Source organism: Crinia signifera, chromosome 6 (assembly GCF_055691185.1).
Source record: "Crinia signifera chromosome 6, ASM5569118v1, whole genome shotgun sequence".
Classification (NCBI taxonomy): Eukaryota; Metazoa; Chordata; class Amphibia; order Anura; family Myobatrachidae; genus Crinia; species Crinia signifera.
The window spans coordinates 2574686-2597378 of record NC_139222.1 but is presented as its reverse complement, the minus strand read 5'-3'; the positions used below and the strand labels follow the sequence as shown (position 1 = coordinate 2597378).

Sequence of the window (22693 nt, the reverse complement as noted above, 5' to 3'; positions counted from 1 at the left end):
TATGTGATTATCCTGGGAATACAGAGGACGGGGACATCTCTCTGGGGTATTCCTGTTACTGGGCCCATCTGTAGGAGACACACAGTGACTGAGGACATTGTATATATGTGATTATCCTGGGAATACAGAGGACGGGGACATCTCTCTGGGGTATTCCTGTTACTGGCCCCATCTGTAGGAGACACACAGTGACTGAGGACATTGTATATATGTGATTATCCTGGGAATACAGAGGACCGGGACATCTCTCTGGGGTATTCCTGTTACTGGGCCCATCTGTAGAACACACGCAGTGACTGAGGACATTGTATATATGTGATTATCCTGGGAATACAGAGGACGGGGACATCTCTCTGGGGTATTCCTGTTACTGCGCCCATCTGTAGGAGACACGCAGTGACTGAGGACATGGTATATATGTGATTATCCTGGGAATACAGAGGACGGGGACATCTCTCTGGGGTATTCCTGTTACTGGGCCCATCTGTAGGAGACACGCAGTGACTGAGGACATGGTATATATGTGATTATCCTGGGAATACAGAGGACGGGGACATCTCTCTGGGGTATCTCTGTTACTGGGCCCATCTGTAGGAGACACGCAGTGACTGAGGACATTGTATATATGTGATTATCCTGGGAATACAGAGGACGGGGACATCTCTCTGGGGTATTCCTGTTACTGGGCCCATCTGTAGAACACACGCAGTGACTGAGGACATGGTATATATGTGATTATCCTGGGAATACAGAGGACGGGGACATCTCTCTGGGGTATTTCTGTTACTGGGCTCATCTGTAGGAGACACACAGTGACTGAGGACATTGTATATATGTGATTATCCTGGGAATACAGAGGACAGGGACATCTCTCTGGGGTATTCCTGTTACTGGGGCCATCTGTAGGAGACACGCAGTGACTGAGGACATGGTATATATGTGATTATCCTGGGAATACAGAGGACGGGGACATCTCTCTGGGGTATTCCTGTTACTGGGCCCATCTGTAGGAGACACACAGTGACTGAGGACATGGTATATATGTGATTATACTGGGAATACAGAGGAGGAGGACATCTCTCTGGGGTATTCCTGTTACTGGGCCCATCTGTAGGAGACACGCAGTGACTGAGGACATTGTATATATGTGATTATCCTGGGAATACAGAGGACGGGGACATCTCTCTGGGGTATTCCTGTTACTGGGCCCATCTGTAGGAGACACGCAGTGACTGAGGACATTGTATATATGTGATTATCCTGGGAATACAGAGGACGGGGACATCTCTCTGGGGTATTCCTGTTACTGGTCCCATCTGTAGGAGACACGCAGTGACTGAGGACATTGTATATATGTGATTATCCTGGGAATACAGAGGACGGGGACATCGCTCTGGGGTATTCCTGTTACTGGGCCCATCTGTAGGAGACACGCAGTGACTGAGGACATTGTATATATGTGATTATCCTGGGAATACAGAGGACGGGGACATCTCTCTGGGGTATTCCTGTTACTGGCCCCATCTGTAGGAGACACACAGTGACTGAGGACATGGTATATATGTGATTATCCTGGGAATACAGAGGACGGGGACATCTTTCTGGGGTATTCCTGTTACTGGGCCTATCTGTAGGAGACACGCAGTGACTGAGGACATGGTATATATGTGATTATCCTGGGAATACAGAGGACGGGGACATCTCTCTGGGGTATTCCTGTTACTGGGCCCATCTGTAGGAGACACGCAGTGACTGAGTACATTGTATATATGTGATTATCCTGGGAATACAGAGGACGGGGACATCTCTCTGGGGTATTCCTGTTACTGGGCCCATCTGTAGGAGACACGCAGTGACTGAGGACATGGTATATATGTGATTATCCTGGGAATACAGAGGATGGGGACATCTCTCTGGGGTATTCCTGTTACTGGGCCCATCTGTAGGAGACACACAGTGACTGAGGACATGGTATATATGTGATTATCCTGGGAATACAGAGGACGGGGACATCTCTCTGGGGTATTCCTGTTACTGGGCCCATCTGTAGGAGACACACAGTGACTGAGGACATGGTATATATGTGATTATCCTGGGAATACAGAGGACGGGGACATCTCTCTGGGGTATTCCTGTTACTGGGCCCATCTGTAGGAGACACACAGTGACTGAGGACATGGTATATATGTGATTATCCTGGGAATACAGAGGACGGGGACATCTCTCTGGGGTATCTCTGTTACTGGCCCCATCTGTAGGAGACACGCAGTGACTGAGGACATGGTATCTATGTGATTATCCTGGGAATACAGAGGACGGGGACATCTCTCTGGGGTATTTCTGTTACTGGGCCCATCTGTAGGAGACACACAGTGACTGAGTACATGGTATATATGTGATTATCCTGGGAATACAGAGGACGGGGACATCTCTCTGGGGTATTCCTGTTACTGGGCCCATCTGTAGGAGACACACAGTGACTGAGGACATGGTATATATGTGATTATTCTGGGAATACAGAGGACGGGGACATCTCTCTGGGGTATTCCTGTTACTGGGCCCATCTGTAGGAGACACGCAGTGACTGAGGACATTGTATATATGTGATTATCCTGGGAATACAGAGGACGGGGACATCTCTCTGGGGTATTCCTGTTACTGGGCCCATCTGTAGGAGACACGCAGTGACTGAGGACATGGTATATATGTGATTATCCTGGGAATACAGAGGACGGGGACATCTCTCTGGGGTATTCCTGTTACTGGGCCCATCTGTAGGAGACACGCAGTGACTGAGTACATTGTATATATGTGATTATCCTGGGAATACAGAGGACGGGGACATCTCTCTGGGGTATTCCTGTTACTGGGCCCATCTGTAGGAGACACGCAGTGACTGAGGACATTGTATATATGTGATTATCCTGGGAATACAGAGGACGGGGACATCTCTCTGGGGTATTCCTGTTACTGGGCCCATCTGCAGGAGACACGCAGTGACTGAGGACATGGTATATATGTGATTATCCTGGGAATACAGAGGACGGGGACATCTCTCTGGGGTATTCCTGTTACTGGGCCCATCTGTAGGAGACACGCAGTGACTGAGGACATTGTATATATGTGATTATCCTGGGAATACAGAGGACGGGGACATCTCTCTGGGGTATTCCTGTTACTGGGCCCATCTGTAGGAGACACGCAGTGACTGAGGACATGGTATATATGTGATTATCCTGGGAATACAGAGGACGGGGACATCTCTCTGGGGTATTCCTGTTACTGGGCCCATCTGTAGGAGACACGCAGTGACTGAGGACATTGTATATATGTGATTATCCTGGGAATACAGAGGACGGGGACATCTCTCTGGGGTATTCCTGTTACTGGGCCCATCTGTAGGAGACACACAGTGACTGAGGACATTGTATATATGTGATTATCCTGGGAATACAGAGGACGGGGACATCTCTCTGGGGTATTCCTGTTACTGGCCCATCTGTAGGAGACACACAGTGACTGAGGACATTGTATATATGTGATTATCCTGGTAATACAGAGGACAGGGACATCTCTCTGGGGTATTCCTGTTACTGGGCCCATCTGTAGGAGACACACAGTGACTGAGGACATTGTATATATGTGATTATCCTGAGAATACAGAGGACGGGGACATCTCTGTGGGGTATTCCTGTTACTGGGCCCATCTGTAGGAGACACGCAGTGACTGAGGACATGGTATATATGTGATTATCCTGGGAATACAGAGGACGGGGACATCTCTCTGGGGTATTCCTGTTACTGGGCCCATCTGTAGGAGACACACAGTGACTGAGGACATGGTATATATGTGATTATCCTGGGAATACAGAGGACGGGGACATCTCTCTGGGGTATTCCTGTTACTGGGCCCATCTGTAGGAGGCACACAGTGACTGAGGACATTGTATATATGTGATTATCAGATGCTGGGTGTATATAGGGGACCCCCATACCTGCTCTCCCCTGTACAATAAATGTCTCCTCTTACCCAGTGATGTGAGGGGCCGGTGATCCTCCATCATCACGTCCTTGTACAGACCCCTGTGTTCCTCTATATAATCCCCCTCCTGCATGGAGAGATAGACAGTGACACCCTGACACAGACAATGATACATATAATAATGAAGTGACCCAAGAAAAGAGCACAATTGGTCTAAATTACAGATAACTTTATTATGTAATTTATTAATTTGCTTTTTAAGAATAGCGAACTATTAAAAACATGAATGAAAAGTGATAAATGTAAATAAAATAAAAACTAAATGTAACAAATAAAATAAATGATGATTCTATTGCTAATTAGTGTTCATTCTAGCACCCGCCACCTTTGAAAACCCATGCAGTTCCTGTTCCCTGCCTGGGGTGTCACTGTCTGCTGTGGTGTTTCTAGCACAGGTCTGGTTTGCATATCAGTGCTGACATACAGACCACGCTGTGCTAGAAGCAATACAGCGACACCCCGGGCAGGGAAGAGGAACTGCATGGGTTTTCAAAGCTGGCGGGTGCTAGAATGAACACTACTACTAATATAAATGATCCCTCTGATTAGACAGTCCTATACATTCAGTGCTATAGGGACATGTGTCCATTTCCAGGTGGTAAGTGCAGCAGAATTCTTTAGGATAGGTCAGGGCTGCCGACTTTTCAGCTGCCCTCTCCGGGCTCAATCAAGTAGGGGGTGGGCCCAGCAGGCATGACACAAACGGAGGCGGATCCGTGGGCGTGGCTAACCTAATAAGATTGCAAGCGGTACTCACAGCTGCCGCTCCCCCTCTCCTCTCCCTGCTGCCAGTCTCCACGGCGGCTGTCATCTAAGAGGACAGCGACGCCGGGCACATCATGACATCACGCTGGTCGCTGCTGGCACCTGCCCCCGGCACTTTGCGCAATCTAATTTTTCAGCAAGAAGGCTGAAAAACTGTGAGGATCCCGGGACCTTCCGGGGGACTGGGAGAAAGATTCAAAACGCGGGAGACTCCCGCTAAAAGCAGCAGGGTAGACAACTATGGGATAGGTATATATTTATGATGTTAATTCCACATACAAGGGGTCTTGACTCTGCTGTGTAAAGAGAGACTGGGGGAGATGTATTAACCTGTCGTTATGGTTCCCGCTTCCTCCCCCAGCCAGAGGGAGAATAGAATAGATGGTTCGTGTAGCGAGCCACTGTGTCCGCAGCGTGGCGAGCGCAGGGTGGCGAGCGCAGGGTGGCGAGCGCAACGAGCCCGCAAGGGGCTTTTTTGCGCTCTCCATGCTGTCTGGGTCCGGGCAGTCGGGATCCTGACTGCCAGAACCCCATACCACACCCCCCTAATCACTGGGGGGACTACAGGAGACAGCCAGCTGTCACTAGCGCACATTAGGTGCACTAGTGATACAATGGGGAAATGTAATCCCCCCCCCCAGTACATCTGCCCCACTGTCAGGCAAAGATTAAGATAATGAATTATTATTTGTCAGGCGCAGTGTCTGTACGTGTACAGCTGTAAACTCCATATATACTAGGTAGCCGAGACCAAAGTGTGGAAAATGTCACCATAAGATATAGTAGTATATACGTATGTCTCTCCCATATCAGTCTTATAACAGGGCTGGACAAATTTCTTTAAAATCTAGGAGCCAGGATGAAAAAATAGGAGCCACATATGCTTGATACCAGGGGGTAACATGCGGTGCCATGGGGGTAACATGCGGTGCCATGGGGGTAACATGCGGTGCCATGGGGGTAACATGCGGTGCCATGGGGGTAACATGCGGTGCCATGGGGGTAACATGCTCGTTGCTATGGGGAATTATCCCTCCTCCTCCCCGCCTTTACCATCCGAGGTAACAGCCAGGCAGAGAAGTCATCAATCCACCCAGGTGTATGTGAGCAAGTCCACTGCGCAGTGGTGCATCTCTCCCGCTGAGGCCATACCCCTGACCCAGCTTCCCACTAAGGCCATACCCCTGATGCCATACCCAATGCAGCTCTGCCCTCTATGCAGCTCACACATTCCAAGGTCTTAACTCAACTAATGCCGCTCTCTCCTCCCAGTGGCGGACCTAGACTTCTAGGGTGGGCGGGTTACAGTTAATCCTGACCCCCCCCCCTCCCAGTCACACACATGCAGGGACCAGGGGCACTCCGAGTCAGTCGTCCCCTCTCTTCCCTCCGATGAACCATACATACACCGCCGTCTTGCAATTGGCCCGGAGGATGAGCAGGTCCCCAGACTACCGGCAGCGTTATTTAGGCCCCGCAGCGCAGCATATGATTTGTCCGTTCTTCCTATGTTTGGCGCTGTACACGGATGCGTTCTTTAGGCAGCCCAGCAGCCTGTACTGTGAGAGGGGATAGAGGCTGATATGGCAGCCTGCAGAGCCTCTCCTCCCTGATACATGTTGTGCTGCAGCCTGCAGAGCCTCTCCTCCCTAACACATGTTGTGCTGCAGCCTGCAGAGCCTCTCCTCCCTAACACATGTTGTGCTGCAGCCTGCAGAGCCTCCCTGACACATATTGTGCTGCAGCCTGCAGAGCCTCTCCTCCCTAACACATGTTGTGCTGCAGTCTGCAGAGCCTCCCTGACACATATTGTGCTGCAGCCTGCAGAGCTTCTACTCCTGACCCACACTGTGCTAAGTCCCTGTTACCCTCAGCAGAAGCTCCTCTGCTCCCTGGCTGGAGTTAGGAGTCTCAGCCTCTGGTCCATGCGTTGGATCGAGGCCTCCCTGCCACTGCTGGGAGTAGAGGAGTGTCTATATACAGCCCTAGTCTAGGACCTCCCAGCGCTCAGCACAGAGCAGGCACTAGGTGCTAGGTGCGTGAGCGCTACTGCAGCGAGGTGGACCCGGACCTGCAGTCTGTGCTGCCAGCGGGTAGTGAGAGAGGGGTAGATTTATTACTAGGCGATCAGGGGAATCTGCGCTATCCCCGTGCGTTATAGCAGGGGATAGCGCTTCCCCTGATCTATCTCACCCGCCGAGCGCTTACTCGCCGGCGGTGTGGGGCAGGAGGCATAGCGCAGGGGCGATGTTTTGCACTGCGCCCCTGCCTCCTGCCAGATATATGAACGGTCAGCATCGCTGACCGTTCCGCCGCCTGCAGCTGTCGACTTCGCCAGCAGCAGACGGCGATGCCCTATACCTAACAACAGGGACAGCTCTGTCCCTGCTGCTGGCGCTGAGCTGCGCTGGGATCTCGCGAGACTAGCGCGATCCCGCGCATGCGCAGTAAGCCGGCCGGGGGGGAAGGAGACGGCGCATCAGTATTAACTGATGCGCTGTCTCCAGGAGGGACATCGCCGGAGGGGGGAGTTAGCGTAATTATAACAGGACCCCACAGGCTGCTCCCCCTGCGTAATTATAACAGGACCCCACAGGCTGCTCCCCCTTTATAATAATAACAGGACACCACAGGCTGCTCCCCCTGTATAATAATAACAGGACACCACAGGCTGCTCCCCCTTTATAATAATAACAGGACACCACAGGCTGCTCCCCCTGTATAATAATAACAGGACACCACAGGCTGCTCCCCCTGTATAATAATAACAGGACACCACAGGCTGCTCCCCCTGTATAACAATAATAACAGGACACCACAGGCTGCTCCCCCTGTATAACAATAATAACAGGACACCACAGGCTGCTCCCCCTGTATAACAATAATAACAGGACACCACAGGCTGCTCCCCCTGTATAATAATAACAGGACACTACAGGCTGCTCCCCCTGTATAATAATAACAGGACACTACAGGCTGCTCCCCCTGTATAATAATAACAGGACACTACAGGCTGCTCCCCCTGTATAATAATAACAGGACACTACAGGCTGCTCCCCCTGTATAATAATAACAGGACACCACAGGCTGCTCCCCCTGTATAATAATAACAGGACACCACAGGCTGCTCCCCCTGTATAATAATAACAGGACACCACAGGCTGCTCCCCCTGTATAATAATAACAGGACACCACAGGCTGCTCCCCCTGTATAATAATAACAGGACACTACAGGCTGCTCCCCCTGTATAATAATAACAGGACACCACAGGCTGCTCCCCCTGTATAATAATAACAGGACACCACAGGCTGCTCCCCCTGTATAATAATAACAGGACACTACAGGCTGCTCCCCCTGTATAATAATAACAGGACACTACAGGCTGCTCCCCCTGTATAATAATAACAACAGGACACCACAGGCTGCTCCCCCTGTATAATAATAACAGGACACCACAGGCTGCTCCCCCTGTATAATAATAATAATAGGACACCACAGGCTGCTCCCCCTGTATAATAATAACAGGACACCACAGGCTGCTCCCCCTGTATAATAATAACAGGACACCACGGGCTGCTCCTACTGTATAATAATAACAGGACACTACAGGCTGCTCCCCCTGTATAATAATAACAGGACACTACAGGCTGCTCCCCCTGTATAATAATAACAGGACACTACAGGCTGCTCCCCCTGTATAATAATAACAGGACACCACGGGCTGCTCCTACTGTATAATAATAACAGGACACTACAGGCTGCTCCCCCTGTATAATAATAACAGGACACTACAGGCTGCTCCCCCTGTATAATAATAACAGGACACCACAGGCTGCTCCCCCTGTATAATAATAACAGGACACCACGGGCTGCTCCTACTGTATAATAATAACAGGACACTACAGGCTGCTCCCCCTGTATAATAATAACAGGACACTACAGGCTGCTCCCCCTGTATAATAATAACAGGACACTACAGGCTGCTCCCCCTGTATAATAATAACAGGACACCACGGGCTGCTCCTACTGTATAATAATAACAGGACACCACAGGTTGCTCCCCCTGTATAATAATAACAGGACACTACAGGCTGCTCCCCCTGTATAATAATAACAGGACACCACGGGCTGCTCCCCCTGTATAATAATAACAGGACACCACGGGCTGCTCCCCCTGTATAATAATAACAGGACACCACGGACTGCTCCCCCTGTATAATAATAACAGGACACCACAGGCTGCTCCCCCTGTATAATAATAACAGGACACCACGGGCTGCTCCCCCTGTATAATAATAACAGGACACCACAGGCTGCTCCCCCTGTATAATAATAACAGGACACTACAGGCTGCTCCCCCTGTATAATAATAACAGGACACTACAGGCTGCTCCCTCTGTATAATAATAACAGGACACTACAGGCTGCTCCCCCTGTATAATAATAACAGGACACTACAGGCTGCTCCCCCTGTATAATAATAACAGGACACTACAGGCTGCTCCCCCTGTATAATAATAACAGGACACTACAGGCTGCTCCCCCTGTACAGGCACCATCACCTGATGTCGGCGGTCAGTCTGTGGCTGCAGCAGGTGATGACGGAACTTCCGGTGTGACTGTGGTGAACTCACTGCCAGTGCCCGGAGTCGGACTGAGGTAAGGTGGGAACGCACAGGACGGAAGTGGCCTGTAAATGGCAGAGGCTCCTTCCCTCCAGTTGCCCGGCAACAGCCCCGCCCTCTATAAAGACATGAGATGTAGACTAGTCCGGTAGCAGCAGCGTTCAGTGACGTCATGTGTGAGCCCCGCCCTCCTCTATCCCTGCCACAAGGCAGCAGGAGCAAAGAGCGGCCATTGCTGTGTCTGGCAGCAGGAGCAGAGAGCGGCCATTGCTGTGTCTGGCAGCAGGAGCAGAGAGCGGCCATTGCTGTGTCTGGCAGCAGGAGCAGAGAGCGGCAGCAGCTAATGATATTATTATTCTATAGGCCGAGCAGCTCTGATGTCAGGTTGCTGTATTACTGGAGGAGCAGCCTCTGGTGCCTTGTAGTGTAGATGGAGCAGCCTCTGGTGCTGCATTATCATTATACAGGGAGCTAACTCTATATTGTCCTATTACTATATTACAGGTGTTGCAGACCTCATTGTTACTGTAATACAGGTGGTGCAGACCCCTGTGCTACTGTATTACAGGTGGTGTGGACCCCAGTGTTACTGTAATACAGGTGGTGCGGACGTGGTGTTACTGTAATACAGGTGGTGCGGACCCCGGAGCTACTGTGATACAGGGAGTGCAGACCCCGGTGTTACTGTAATACAGGTGGCGCGTACCCCGGAGTTACTGTAATACAGGTGGAGCAGACCCCGGTGTTACTGTAATACAGGTGGCGCGTACCCCGGAGTTACTGTAATACAGGTGGCGCGTACCCCGGAGTTACTGGAATACAGGTGGTGCAGACCTCGGTGTTACTATAATACAGGTGTTGCGGACCCCGGTGTTACTGTAATACAGGTGGTGCGGAACCCAGTGTTACTGTAATACAGGTGGCGCGTACCCCGGAGTTACTGTAATACAGGTGGCGCGTACCCCGGAGTTACTGGAATACAGGTGGTGCAGACCTCGGTGTTACTATAATACAGGTGTTGCGGACCCCGGTGTTACTGTAATACAGGTGGTGCGGAACCCAGTGTTACTGTAATACAGGTGGTGCGGACCCCGGTGTTACTGTAATACAGGTGATGCGGACCCCAGTGGTACTGTAATAGAGGTGGCGCGGACCCCGGTGTTACTGTAATACAGGTGGTGCGGACCCCGGTTTTACTGTAATACAGGTGGCGCGTACCCCGGAGTTACTGGAATACAGGTGGTGCGGACCCCGGTGTTACTGTAATACAGGTGGTGCGGACCCCGGTGTTACTGTAATACAGGTGGTGCGGACCCCAGTGTTATTGTAATACAGGTGGTGCGGACCCCGGAGCTACTGTGATACAGGGAGTGCAGACCCCGGTGTTACTGTGATACAGGTGGTGCGGACCCCGGAGCTACTGTAATACAGGTGGGGCAGACCCCGGTGTTACTGTGATACAGGTGGTGCAGACCCCGGTGTTACTGTAATACAGGTGGCGCGGAACCCGGTGTTACTGTAATACAGGTGGCACGGACCCCGGTGTTACTGTAATACAGGTGGTGCAGACCCCGGTGTTACTGTAATACAGGTGGTGCGGACCCCAGTGTTACTGTAATACAGGCGGTGCAGATCCCGGTGTTACTGTAATACAGGTGGTGCAGATCCCGGTGTTACTGTAATACAGGTGGTGCGGACTCCGGTGTTACTGTAATACAGGTGGTGCGGACCCCGGTGGTACTGTTATACAGGTGATGCGGGCTCCGGTGTTACTGTAATACAGGTGGTGCGGACCCCTATGTTACTGTAATACAGGTGGTGCGGACCCCGTGTTACTGTAATACAGGTGGTGCAGACCGTGCTGTTACTGTAATACAGGTGGCGCGGACCCCGGTGTTACTGTAATACAGGTGGCGCGGACTTCTGTGTTACTGTAATACAGGTGGTGCGGACCCCGGTGTTACGGTAATACAGGTGGTGCGGACCCCGGTGTTACTGTAATACAGGTGGTGCGGACCCTGGTGTTACTGTAATACAGGTGGTGCGGACCCCGGTGTTACGGTAATACAGGTGGTGCGGACCCCGGTGTTACTATAATACAGGTGGTGCGGACCCTGGTGTTACTGTAATACAGGTGGTGCGGACCTCGGTGTTACTGTAATACAGGTGGTGCGGACTGTAATACAGGTTGTTCATTTTTAGAGGTGGTACAGTGTTGGTTTCCGGTTGTTGTTATTATTATACAGTAGAAGCAGCCTATGGTGTCATGTTATTATAATACTTGGGGAGTAGCCTGTAGTTTCCTGGTATTACTGTACAGGGGCAGCAGCCTGTGGTGTACTGTTATTATTATACAGGGGGAGCAGCCTGTGGTGTTCTGTTATTATTATACAGGAGAGTAGCCTGTGGTGTTCTGTTAATATTATTATACAGGGGGAGCAGCCTGTGGTGCCCTGTTTTTATTATTATACAGAGGGAGCAGCCTGTGGTGTCCTGTTATTCCTATTATACAGGGGGAGCAGCCTTTGGTGTCCTGTTTTTATTATTATTATTATACAGGGAGAGCAGCCTGTGGTGTCCTGTTTTTATTTTACAGGGGGAGCAGCCTGTGGTGTCCTGTTATTATTATACAGAGGAATAGCCTGTGGTGTCCTGTTATTGTTATTATTATTATTATTATTATTATTATTATTATTATTATTATACAGGGGGAGCAGCCTGTGGTGTCCTGTTTTTATTATTATACAGGGGGAGCAGCCTGTGGTGTCCTGTTTTTGTTATTATACAGGGGGAGTAGCCTGTGGTGTCCTGTTTTTGTTATTATACAGGGGGAGTAGCCTGTGGTGTCCTATTATTTTTATTATAATACAGGGGGAGCAGCCTGTGGTGGCCTGTTATTTAACAGGGGAGTAGCTTGTGGTGTCCTGCTATTATTGTTATTATTATACAGGGGGAGCAGCCTGTGGTGTCCTGATTTTATTATTATACAGATGGAGCAGCTGATGGTGTCCTGCTATTATTATACAGATGGAGCAGCCTGTGGTGTTCTGTTTTTATTTTACGGGGGAGCAGCCTGTGGTGTCCTGTTATTATTATACAGGGGAGTAGCCTGTGGTGTCCTGTTATTATTATACAGGGGGAGCAGCCTGTGGTGTAATGTTATTATTATACAGGGGGAGCAGCCTGTGGTGTCCTGTTATTATTAATATACAGGGGAAGCAGCCTGCGGTGTCCTGTTATTATTATTATACAGGGAGAGCAGCCTGCGGTGTCCTGTTATTATTATTATACAGGGGAAGCAGCCTGCGGTGTCCTGTTATTATTATTATACAGGGGGAGCATCCTGTGGTGTCCTGTTATTTTTATACAAGGGGAGCAGCCTGTGGTGTCCTGTTATTATTATACAGGGGGAGCAGCTTGTGGTGTCCTGTTATTATTATACAGGGGGAGCAGCCTGTGGTGTGCTGTTATTATTATTATTATACAGGGGGAGCAGCCTGTGGTGTCCTGTTATTATTATACAGGGGGAGCAGCCTGTGGTGTCCTGTTATTATACAGGGCGAGCAGCCTGTGGTGTCCTGTTATTATTATTATTATTATTATTATTATTATACAGGGGAAGCAGCCTGCAGTGTCCTGTTATTATTATTATACAGGGGTAGCATCCTGTGGTGTCCTGTTATTATTATACAGGGGGAGCAGCTTGTGGTGTCCTGTTATTATTATACAGGGGGAGCAGCCTGTGTTGTCCTGTTATTATTATACAGGGGAGCAGTCTGTTGTGTCCTGTTTTTATTTTTATACAGGGGAAGCAGCCTGCTGTGTCCTGTTATTTTTAAACAGGGGGAGCAGCCTGTGGTGTTCTGTTTTTATTATTATACAGGGGGAGCAGCCTGTGGTGTCCTGTTATTATTATACAGGGGGAACAACCTGTGGTGTCCTGTTATTTTTATACAGGGGGAGCAGCCTGTGGTGTCCTGTTATTATTATACAGGGGGAGCAGCCTGTGGTGTTCTGTTTTTATTATTATACAGGGGGAGCAGCCTGTGGTGTCCTGTTATTATACAGGGGAGTAGCCTGTGGTGTACTGTTGTTGTTATTATTATTATACAAGGGGAGCAGCCTGTAGTGTCCTGTTTTTATTTTTATACAGAGGAAGCAGCCTGCGGTGTCCTGTTATTTTTATGCAGGGGTAGCAGCCTGTGGTGTCCTCTTATTTTTATACAGGGGGAGCAGCCTGTGATGTCCTGTTATTATTATTATATAGGGGGAGCAGCCTGTGGTGTCCTGTTATTATTATTATTATTATACAGGGGAAGCAGCCTGTGGTGTCCTGTTATTTTTAAACAGGGGGAGCAGCCTGTGGTGTTCTGTTTTTATTATTATACAGGGGGAGCAGCCTGTGGTGTCCTATTATTATACAGGGGGAACAACCTGTGGTGTCCTGTTATTTTTATACAGGGGGAGCAGCCTGTGGTGTCCTGTTATTATTATACAAGGGGAGCAGCCTGTGGTGTTCTGTTTTTATTATTATACAGGGGGAGCAGCCTGTGGTGTCCTGTTATTATACAGGGGAGTAGCCTGTGGTGTCCTGTTGTTGTTATTATTATTATTATACAAGGGGAGCAGCCTGTAGTGTCCTGTTTTTATTTTTATACAGAGGAAGCAGCCTGCGGTGTCCTGTTATTTTTATGCAGGGGTAGAAGCCTGTGGTGTCCTCTTATTATTATACAGGGGGAGCAGCCTGTGATGTCCTGTTATTATTATTATATAGGGGGAGCAGCCTGTGGTGTCCTGTTATTATTATTATTATTATTATTATTATTATTATTATTATTATTATACAGGGGAAGCAGCCTGCGGTGTCCTGTTATTTTTATACAGGGGGAGCAGCCGTGGTGTTCTGTTTTTATTATTATACAGGGGGAGCAGCCTGTGGTGTCCTGTTATTATTATACAGGGGGGGGGCAACCTGTGGTGTCCTGTTATTTTTATACAGGGGGAGCAGCCTGTGGTGTCCTGTTATTATTATACAGGGGGAGCAGCCTGTGGTGTCCTGTTATTATACAGGGGAGTAGCCTGTGGTGTCCTGTTATTATTATTATTATTATTATTATTATTATTATACAAGGGGAGCAGCCTGTAGTGTCCTGTTTTTATTTTTATACAGGGGAAGCAGCCTGCGGGGTCCTGTTATTTTTATGAAGGGGGAGCAGCCTGTGGTGTTCTGTTAATATTATTATACAGGGAGAGCAGCCTGTGGTGTCCTGTTATTATTATTATACAGGGGAGCAGCCTGTGGTGACCTGTTATTATTATTATTATACAGGGGAAGCAGCCTGTGGTGTCCTGTTATTTTTAAACAGGGGGAGCAGCCTGTGGTGTTCTGTTTTTATTATTATACAGGGGGAGCAGCCTGTGGTGTCCTATTATTATACAGGGGGAACAACCTGTGGTGTCCTGTTATTTTTATACAGGGGGAGCAGCCTGTGGTGTCCTGTTATTATTATACAAGGGGAGCAGCCTGTGGTGTTCTGTTTTTATTATTATACAGGGGGAGCAGCCTGTGGTGTCCTGTTATTATACAGGGGAGTAGCCTGTGGTGTCCTGTTGTTATTATTATTATTATTATTATTATTATTATTATTATTATTATTATACAAGGGGAGAAGCCTGTAGTGTCCTGTTTTTATTTTTATACAGGGGAAGCAGCCTGCGGGGTCCTGTTATTTTTATGAAGGGGGAGCAGCCTGTGGTGTTCTGTTAATATTATTAAACAGGGGGAGCAGCCTGTGGTGTTCTGTTTTTATTATTATACAGGGGGAGCAGCCTGTGGTGTCCTATTATTATACAGGGGGAACAACCTGTGGTGTCCTGTTTTTTTTATACAGGGGGAGCAGCCTGTGGTGTCCTGTTATTATTATACAAGGGGAGCAGCCTGTGGTGTTCTGTTTTTATTATTATACAGGGGGAGCAGCCTGTGGTGTCCTGTTATTATACAGGGGAGTAGCCTGTGGTGTCCTGTTGTTGTTATTATTATTATACAAGGGGAGCAGCCTGTAGTGTCCTGTTTTTATTTTTATACAGAGGAAGCAGCCTGCGGTGTCCTGTTATTTTTATGCAGGGGTAGAAGCCTGTGGTGTCCTCTTATTATTATACAGGGGGAGCAGCCTGTGATGTCCTGTTATTATTATTATATAGGGGGAGCAGCCTGTGGTGTCCTGTTATTATTATTATTATTATTATTATTATTATTATTATTATACAGGGGAAGCAGCCTGCGGTGTCCTGTTATTTTTATACAGGGGGAGCAGCCGTGGTGTTCTGTTTTTATTATTATACAGGGGGAGCAGCCTGTGGTGTCCTGTTATTATTATACAGGGGGGGGGCAACCTGTGGTGTCCTGTTATTTTTATACAGGGGGAGCAGCCTGTGGTGTCCTGTTATTATTATACAGGGGGAGCAGCCTGTGGTGTCCTGTTATTATACAGGGGAGTAGCCTGTGGTGTCCTGTTATTATTATTATTATTATTATTATTATACAAGGGGAGCAGCCTGTAGTGTCTTGTTTTTATTTTTATACAGGGGAAGCAGCCTGCGGGGTCCTGTTATTTTTATGAAGGGGGAGCAGCCTGTGGTGTTCTGTTAATATTATTATACAGGGAGAGCAGCCTGTGGTGTCCTGTTATTATTATTATACAGGGGAGCAGCCTGTGGTGACCTGTTATTATTATTATTATACAGGGGGAGCAGCCTGTGGTGTCCTGTTATTATTATTATACAGGGGGAGCAGCCTGTGTTGTCCTGTTATTATTATACAGGGGAGCAGCCTGTGGTGTCCTGTTATTATACAGGGGAGCAGCCTGTGGTGTTCTGTTTTTATTATTATACAGCAGTGGTTCCCAACCTGTGGTACTAGTACCCCTGGGGGTACTCTGTAGACCAGTTGGGGGTACTTGAAAATAATCTTGGCAATGGTCGGAAGAAGAAAAAGTCTCCCAATGGCAAAAGAAGTCTAATATTGCCACCTTGCACCTCATAACGCTGACACCACCGGAATATGGTGCACCGTGTGCCCCATAACACTGACACCACCTGAATATGGTGCACCGTGCTCCTCATAACACTGACACCACCTGAATATGGTGCACCGTGTGCCCCATAACACTGACACCACCTGAATATGGTGCACCGTGCGCCTCATAACGCTGACACTACCGGAATATGGTGCACCGTGCACCTCATAACGCTGACACCACCGGAATATGGTGCACCGTGCGCCCCATAACGCTGACACCACCGGAATATGGTGCACCGTGCACCCCATAACGCTGACACCACCGGAATATGGTGCACCGTGCGCCCCATAACACTGCCACCACCGGAATATGGTGCACCGTGCACCTCATAACACTGACACCACCGGAATATGGTGCACCTCATAACACTGACACCACCTGAATATGGTGCACCGTGCTCCTCATAACACTGATACCACCGGAATATGGTGCACCGTGCGCCTCATAACGCTGACACTACCGGAATATGGTGCACCGTGCACCTCATAACGCTGACACCACCGGAATATGGTGCACCGTGCGCCCCATAACGCTGACACCACCGGAATATGGTGCACCGTGCACCCCATAACGCTGACACCACCGGAATATGGTGCACCGTGCGCCCCATAACACTGCCACCACCGGAATATGGTGCACCGTGCACCTCATAACACTGACACCACCGGAATATGGTGCGCCTCATAACACTGACACCACCGGAATATGGTGCACCCTGCACCTCCTAACACTGACACCACCGGAATATGGTGCACCGTGCGCCTCATAACACTGACACCACCGGAATATGGTGCACCGTGCACCTCCTAACACTGACACCACCGGAATATGGTGCACCGTGCACCTCCTAACACTGACACCACCGGAATATGGTGCACCGTGCACCTCATAACACTGACACCACCGGAATATGGTGCATCGTGAGCCTCATAACGCTGCCACCACCGGAATATGGTGCACCGTGCACCTCATAACACTGACACCACCGGAATATGGTGCACCGTGCACCTCATAACACTGACACCACCGGAATATGGTGCACCGTGCACCTCCTAACGCTGACACTACCGGAATATGGTGCACCGTGCGCCCCATAACACTGACACCACCGGAATATGGTGCACCGTGCACCTCATAACACTGACACCACCGGAATATGGTGCACCGTGCACCTCCTAACGCTGACACTACCGGAATATGGTGCACCGTGCGCCCCATAACACTGACACCACCGGAATATGGTGCACCGTGCACCTCCTAACGCTGACACTACCGGAATATGGTGCACCGTGCGCCCCATAACACTGACACCACCGGAATATGGTGCACCGTGCACCTCATAACACTGACACCACCGGAATATGGTGCACCGTGCACCTCATAACACTGACACCACCGGAATATGGTGCACCGTGCACCTCATAACACTGACACCACCGGAATATGGTGCACCGTGCACCTCCTAACGCTGACACTACCGGAATATGGTGCACCGTGCGCCCCATAACACTGACACCACCGGAATATGGTGCACCGTGCACCTCCTAACGCTGACACTACCGGAATATGGTGCACCGTGCGCCCCATAACACTGACACCACCGGAATATGGTGCACCGTGCACCTCATAACACTGACACCACCGGAATATGGTGCACCGTGCGCCTCATAACACTGACACCACCGGAATATGGTGCATCGTGAGCCTCATAACGCTGCCACCACCGGAATATGGTGCACCCTGCACCTCATAACACTGACACCACCGGAATATGGTGCACCGTGCACCTCATAACACTGACACCACCGGAATATGGTGCACCGTGCACCTCCTAACGCTGACACTACCGGAATATGGTGCACCGTGCGCCCCATAACACTGACACCACCGGAATATGGTGCACCGTGCACCTCCTAACGCTGACACTACCGGAATATGGTGCACCGTGCGCCCCATAACACTGACACCACCGGAATATGGTGCACCGTGCGCCCCATAACGCTGATACCACCGGAATATGGTGCACCGTACGCCTCATAACACTGACACCACCGGAATATGGTGCACCGTACATCTCATAACACTGACACCACCGGAATATGGTGCACCGTGCGCCTCATAACACTGACACCACCGGAATATGGTGCACCCTGCACCTCATAACACTGACACCACCGGAATATGGTGCACCGTGCACCTCCTAACGCTGACACTACCGGAATATGGTGCACCGTGCGCCCCATAACGCTGATACCACCGGAATATGGTGCACCGTGCGCCCCATAACGCTGATACCACCGGAATATGGTGCACCGTACACCTTCTAACACTGACACCACCGGAATATGGTGCACCGTGCATCTCATAACACTGATACCACCGGAATATGGTGCACCGTGCACCCCATAACACTGACACCACCGGAATATGGTGCACCGTGCGCCTCATAACACTGACACCACCGAAATATGGTGCACAGTGCGCCCCATAACGCTGATACCACCGGAATATGGTGCACCTCATAACGCTGACACTACCGGAATATGGTGCACCGTGCGCCTCATAACGCTGACACCACCGGAATATGGTGCACCGTGCACCTCCTAACGCTGACACTACCGGAATATGGTGCACCGTGCGCCCCATAACGCTGATACCACCGGAATATGGTGCACCGTGCGCCCCATAACGCTGATACCACCGGAATATGGTGCACCGTGCGCCTCATAACACTGACACCACCGGAATATGGTGCACCGTGCGCCTCATAACACTGACACCACCGGAATATGGTGCACTGTGCGCCTCATAACACTGACACCACCAGAATATGGTGCACGGTGCATCCCATAACACTGACACCACCGGAATATGGTGCACCTCATAACGCTGACACCACCGGAATATGGTGCACCGTGCGCCTCATAACGCTGACACCACCGGAATATGGTGCACCCTGCAGCTCATAACACTGACACCACCGGAATATGGTGCACCGTGCACCTCCTAACGCTGACACTACCGGAATATGGTGCACTGTGCGCCCCATAACGCTGATACCACCGGAATATGGTGCAACGTGCATCTCATAACGCTGACACCACCGGAATATGGTGCACCGTGCGCCTCATAACACTGAAACCACCGGAATATGGTGCACCGTGCGCCCCATAACACTGACACCACCGGAATATGGTGCACCGTGCGCCTCATAACGCTGATACCACCGGAATATGGTGCAACGTGCATCTCATAACGCTGACACCACCGGAATATGGTGCACCGTGCGCCCCATAACACTGCCACCACCGGAATATGGTGCAACGTGCATCTCATAACGCTGACACCACCGGAATATGGTGCGCCCCATAACACTGCCACCACCGGAATATGGTGCACCGTGCACCTCATAACACTGCCACCACCGGAATATGGTGCACCGTGCACCTCCTAACGCTGACACCACCGGAATATGGTGCACCGTGCGCCCCATAACACTGACAACACCGGAATATGGTGCACCGTGCACCTCCTAACACTGACACCACCGGAATATGGTGCACCGTGCATCTCATAACACTGACACCACCGGAATATGGTGCACCGTGCGCCTCATAACACTGACACCACCGGAATATGGTGCACTGTGCGCCTCATAACACTGACACCACCGGAATATGGTGCACCGTGCACCCCATAACACTGACACCACCGGAATATGGTGCACCTCATAACGCTGACACCACCGGAATATGGTGCACCGTGCACCTCATAACACTGCCACCACCGGAATATGGTTCACCGTGCGCCTCATAACACTGCCACCACCGGAATATGGTGCACCGTGCGCCTCCTAACACTGCCATCACCGGAATATGGTGCACCGTGCGCCTCATAACGCTGACACTACCGGAATATGGTGCACCGTGCTCCTCATAACACTGATACCACCGGAATATGGTGCACCGTGCGCCTCCTAACACTGCCATCACCGGAATATGGTGCACCGTGCGCCTCATAACGCTGACACTACCGGAATATGGTGCACCGTGCTCCTCTTAACACTGACACTACCGGAATATGGTGCACCGTGCGCCCCATAACACTGACACCACCGGAATATGGTGCACCGTGCGCCTCATAACGCTGCCACCACCGGAATATGGTGCACCGTGCGCCTCCTAACACTGCCATCACCGGAATATGGTGCACCGTGCGCCTCATAACGCTGACACTACCGGAATATGGTGCACCGTGCTCCTCTTAACACTGACACTACCGGAATATGGTGCACCGTGCGCCCCATAACACTGACACCACCGGAATATGGTGCACCGTGCGCCTCATAACGCTGCCACCACCGGAATATGGTGCACCGTGCACCTCTTAACACTGACACTACCGGAATATGGTGCACCGTGCGCCCCATAACACTGACACCACCGGAATATGGTGCACCGTGCGCCCCATAACGCTGATACCACCGGAATATGGTGCAACGTGCATCTCATAACGCTGACACCACCGGAATATGGTGCACCTCATAACGCTGACACCACCGGAATATGGTGCACCGTGCGCCTCATAACGCTGACACCACCGGAATATGGTGCACCCTGCACCTCATAACACTGACACCACCGGAATATGGTGCACCGTGCACCTCATAACACTGACACCACCGGAATATGGTGCACCGTGCACCTCCTAATGCTGACACTACCGGAATATGGTGCACCGTGCGCCCCATAACACTGACACCACCGGAATATGGTGCACCGTGCACCTCCTAACGCTGACACTACCGGAATATGGTGCACCGTGCGCCTCATAACACTGACACCACCGGAATATGGTGCACCGTGCGCCCCATAACGCTGATACCACCGGAATATGGTGCACCGTACGCCTCATAACACTGACACCACCGGAATATGGTGCACCGTGCATCTCATAACACTGACACCACCGGAATATGGTGCACCGTGCGCCTCATAACACTGACACCACCGGAATATGGTGCACTGTGCGCCTCATAACACTGACACCACCGGAATATGGTGCACGGTGCACCCTATAACACTGACACCACCGGAATATGGTGCACCTCATAACGCTGACACCACCGGAATATGGTGCACCGTGCGCCTCATAACGCTGACACCACCGGAATATGGTGCACCCTGCACCTCATAACACTGACACCACCGGAATATGGTGCACCGTGCACCTCCTAACGCTGACCCTACCGGAATATGGTGCACCGTGCGCCCCATAACGCTGATACCACCGGAATATGGTGCACCGTGCGCCCCATAACACTGACACCACCGGAATATGGTGCACCGTGCATCTCATAATACTGACACCACCGGAATATGGTGCACCGTGCGCCTCATAACACTGACACCACCGGAATATGGTGCACTGTGCGCCTCATAACACTGACACCACCGGAATATGGTGCACGGTGCACCCCATAACACTGACACCACCGGAATATGGTGCACCTCATAACGCTGACACCACCGGAATATGGTGCACCGTGCGCCTCATAACGCTGACACCACCGGAATATGGTGCACCCTGCACCTCATAACACTGACACCACCGGAATATGGTGCACCGTGCACCTCCTAACGCTGACACTACCGGAATATGGTGCACCGTGCGCCCCATAACGCTGATACCACCGGAATATGGTGCAACGTGCATCTCATAACGCTGACACCACCGGAATATGGTGCACCGTGCGCCTCATAACACTGACACCACCGGAATATGGTGCACCGTGCTCCCCATAACACTGACACCACCGGAATATGGTGCACCGTGCGCCCCATAACGCTGATACCACCGGAATATGGTGCAACGTGCATCTCATAACGCTGACACCACCGGAATATGGTGCACCGTGCGCCCCATAACACTGCCACCACCGGAATATGGTGCAACGTGCATCTCATAACGCTGACACCACCGGAATATGGTGCGCCCCATAACACTGCCACCACCGGAATATGGTGCACCGTGCACCTCATAACACTGCCACCACCAGAATATGGTGCACCGTGCACCTCCTAACGCTGACACCACCGGAATATGGTGCACCGTGCGCCCCATAACACTGACACCACCGGAATATGGTGCACCGTGCACCTCCTAACACTGACACCACCGG

General features: G+C 50.6%; 3 protein-coding genes across 6 annotated transcripts in view; 2 read left to right on the top strand and 1 right to left on the bottom strand.

Annotated features, from left to right (window-relative positions):
- LOC146009797 (uncharacterized) overlaps positions 1-22693 on the top strand; it is a 928908-nt gene that overhangs the window by 131619 nt on the left and 774596 nt on the right. The window lies entirely within an intron of this gene.
- LOC146009794 (uncharacterized) overlaps positions 1-22693 on the bottom strand; it is a 381786-nt gene that overhangs the window by 34740 nt on the left and 324353 nt on the right. Inside the window, exons 1-2 of one of the 4 annotated variants that reach the window (XM_083150256.1) lie at positions 9371-9489; positions 4031-4109 (exon numbers count right to left, since the gene is read on the bottom strand). The exons of 2 other annotated variants lie outside the window; for them this stretch is intronic. In XM_083150256.1, coding sequence (XP_083006382.1) covers positions 4031-4064 — 34 coding nt within the window. In that variant the 5' untranslated portion in view covers positions 4065-4109; positions 9371-9489. Of the gene's footprint in view, positions 1-4030; positions 4110-9370; positions 9490-22693 lie in introns of those variants that run through there. One more of the 4 variants, XM_083150255.1, reaches the window with a different exon arrangement.
- Positions 1-22693, top strand: part of LOC146009796 (uncharacterized) — a 562226-nt gene that overhangs the window by 338196 nt on the left and 201337 nt on the right. The window lies entirely within an intron of this gene.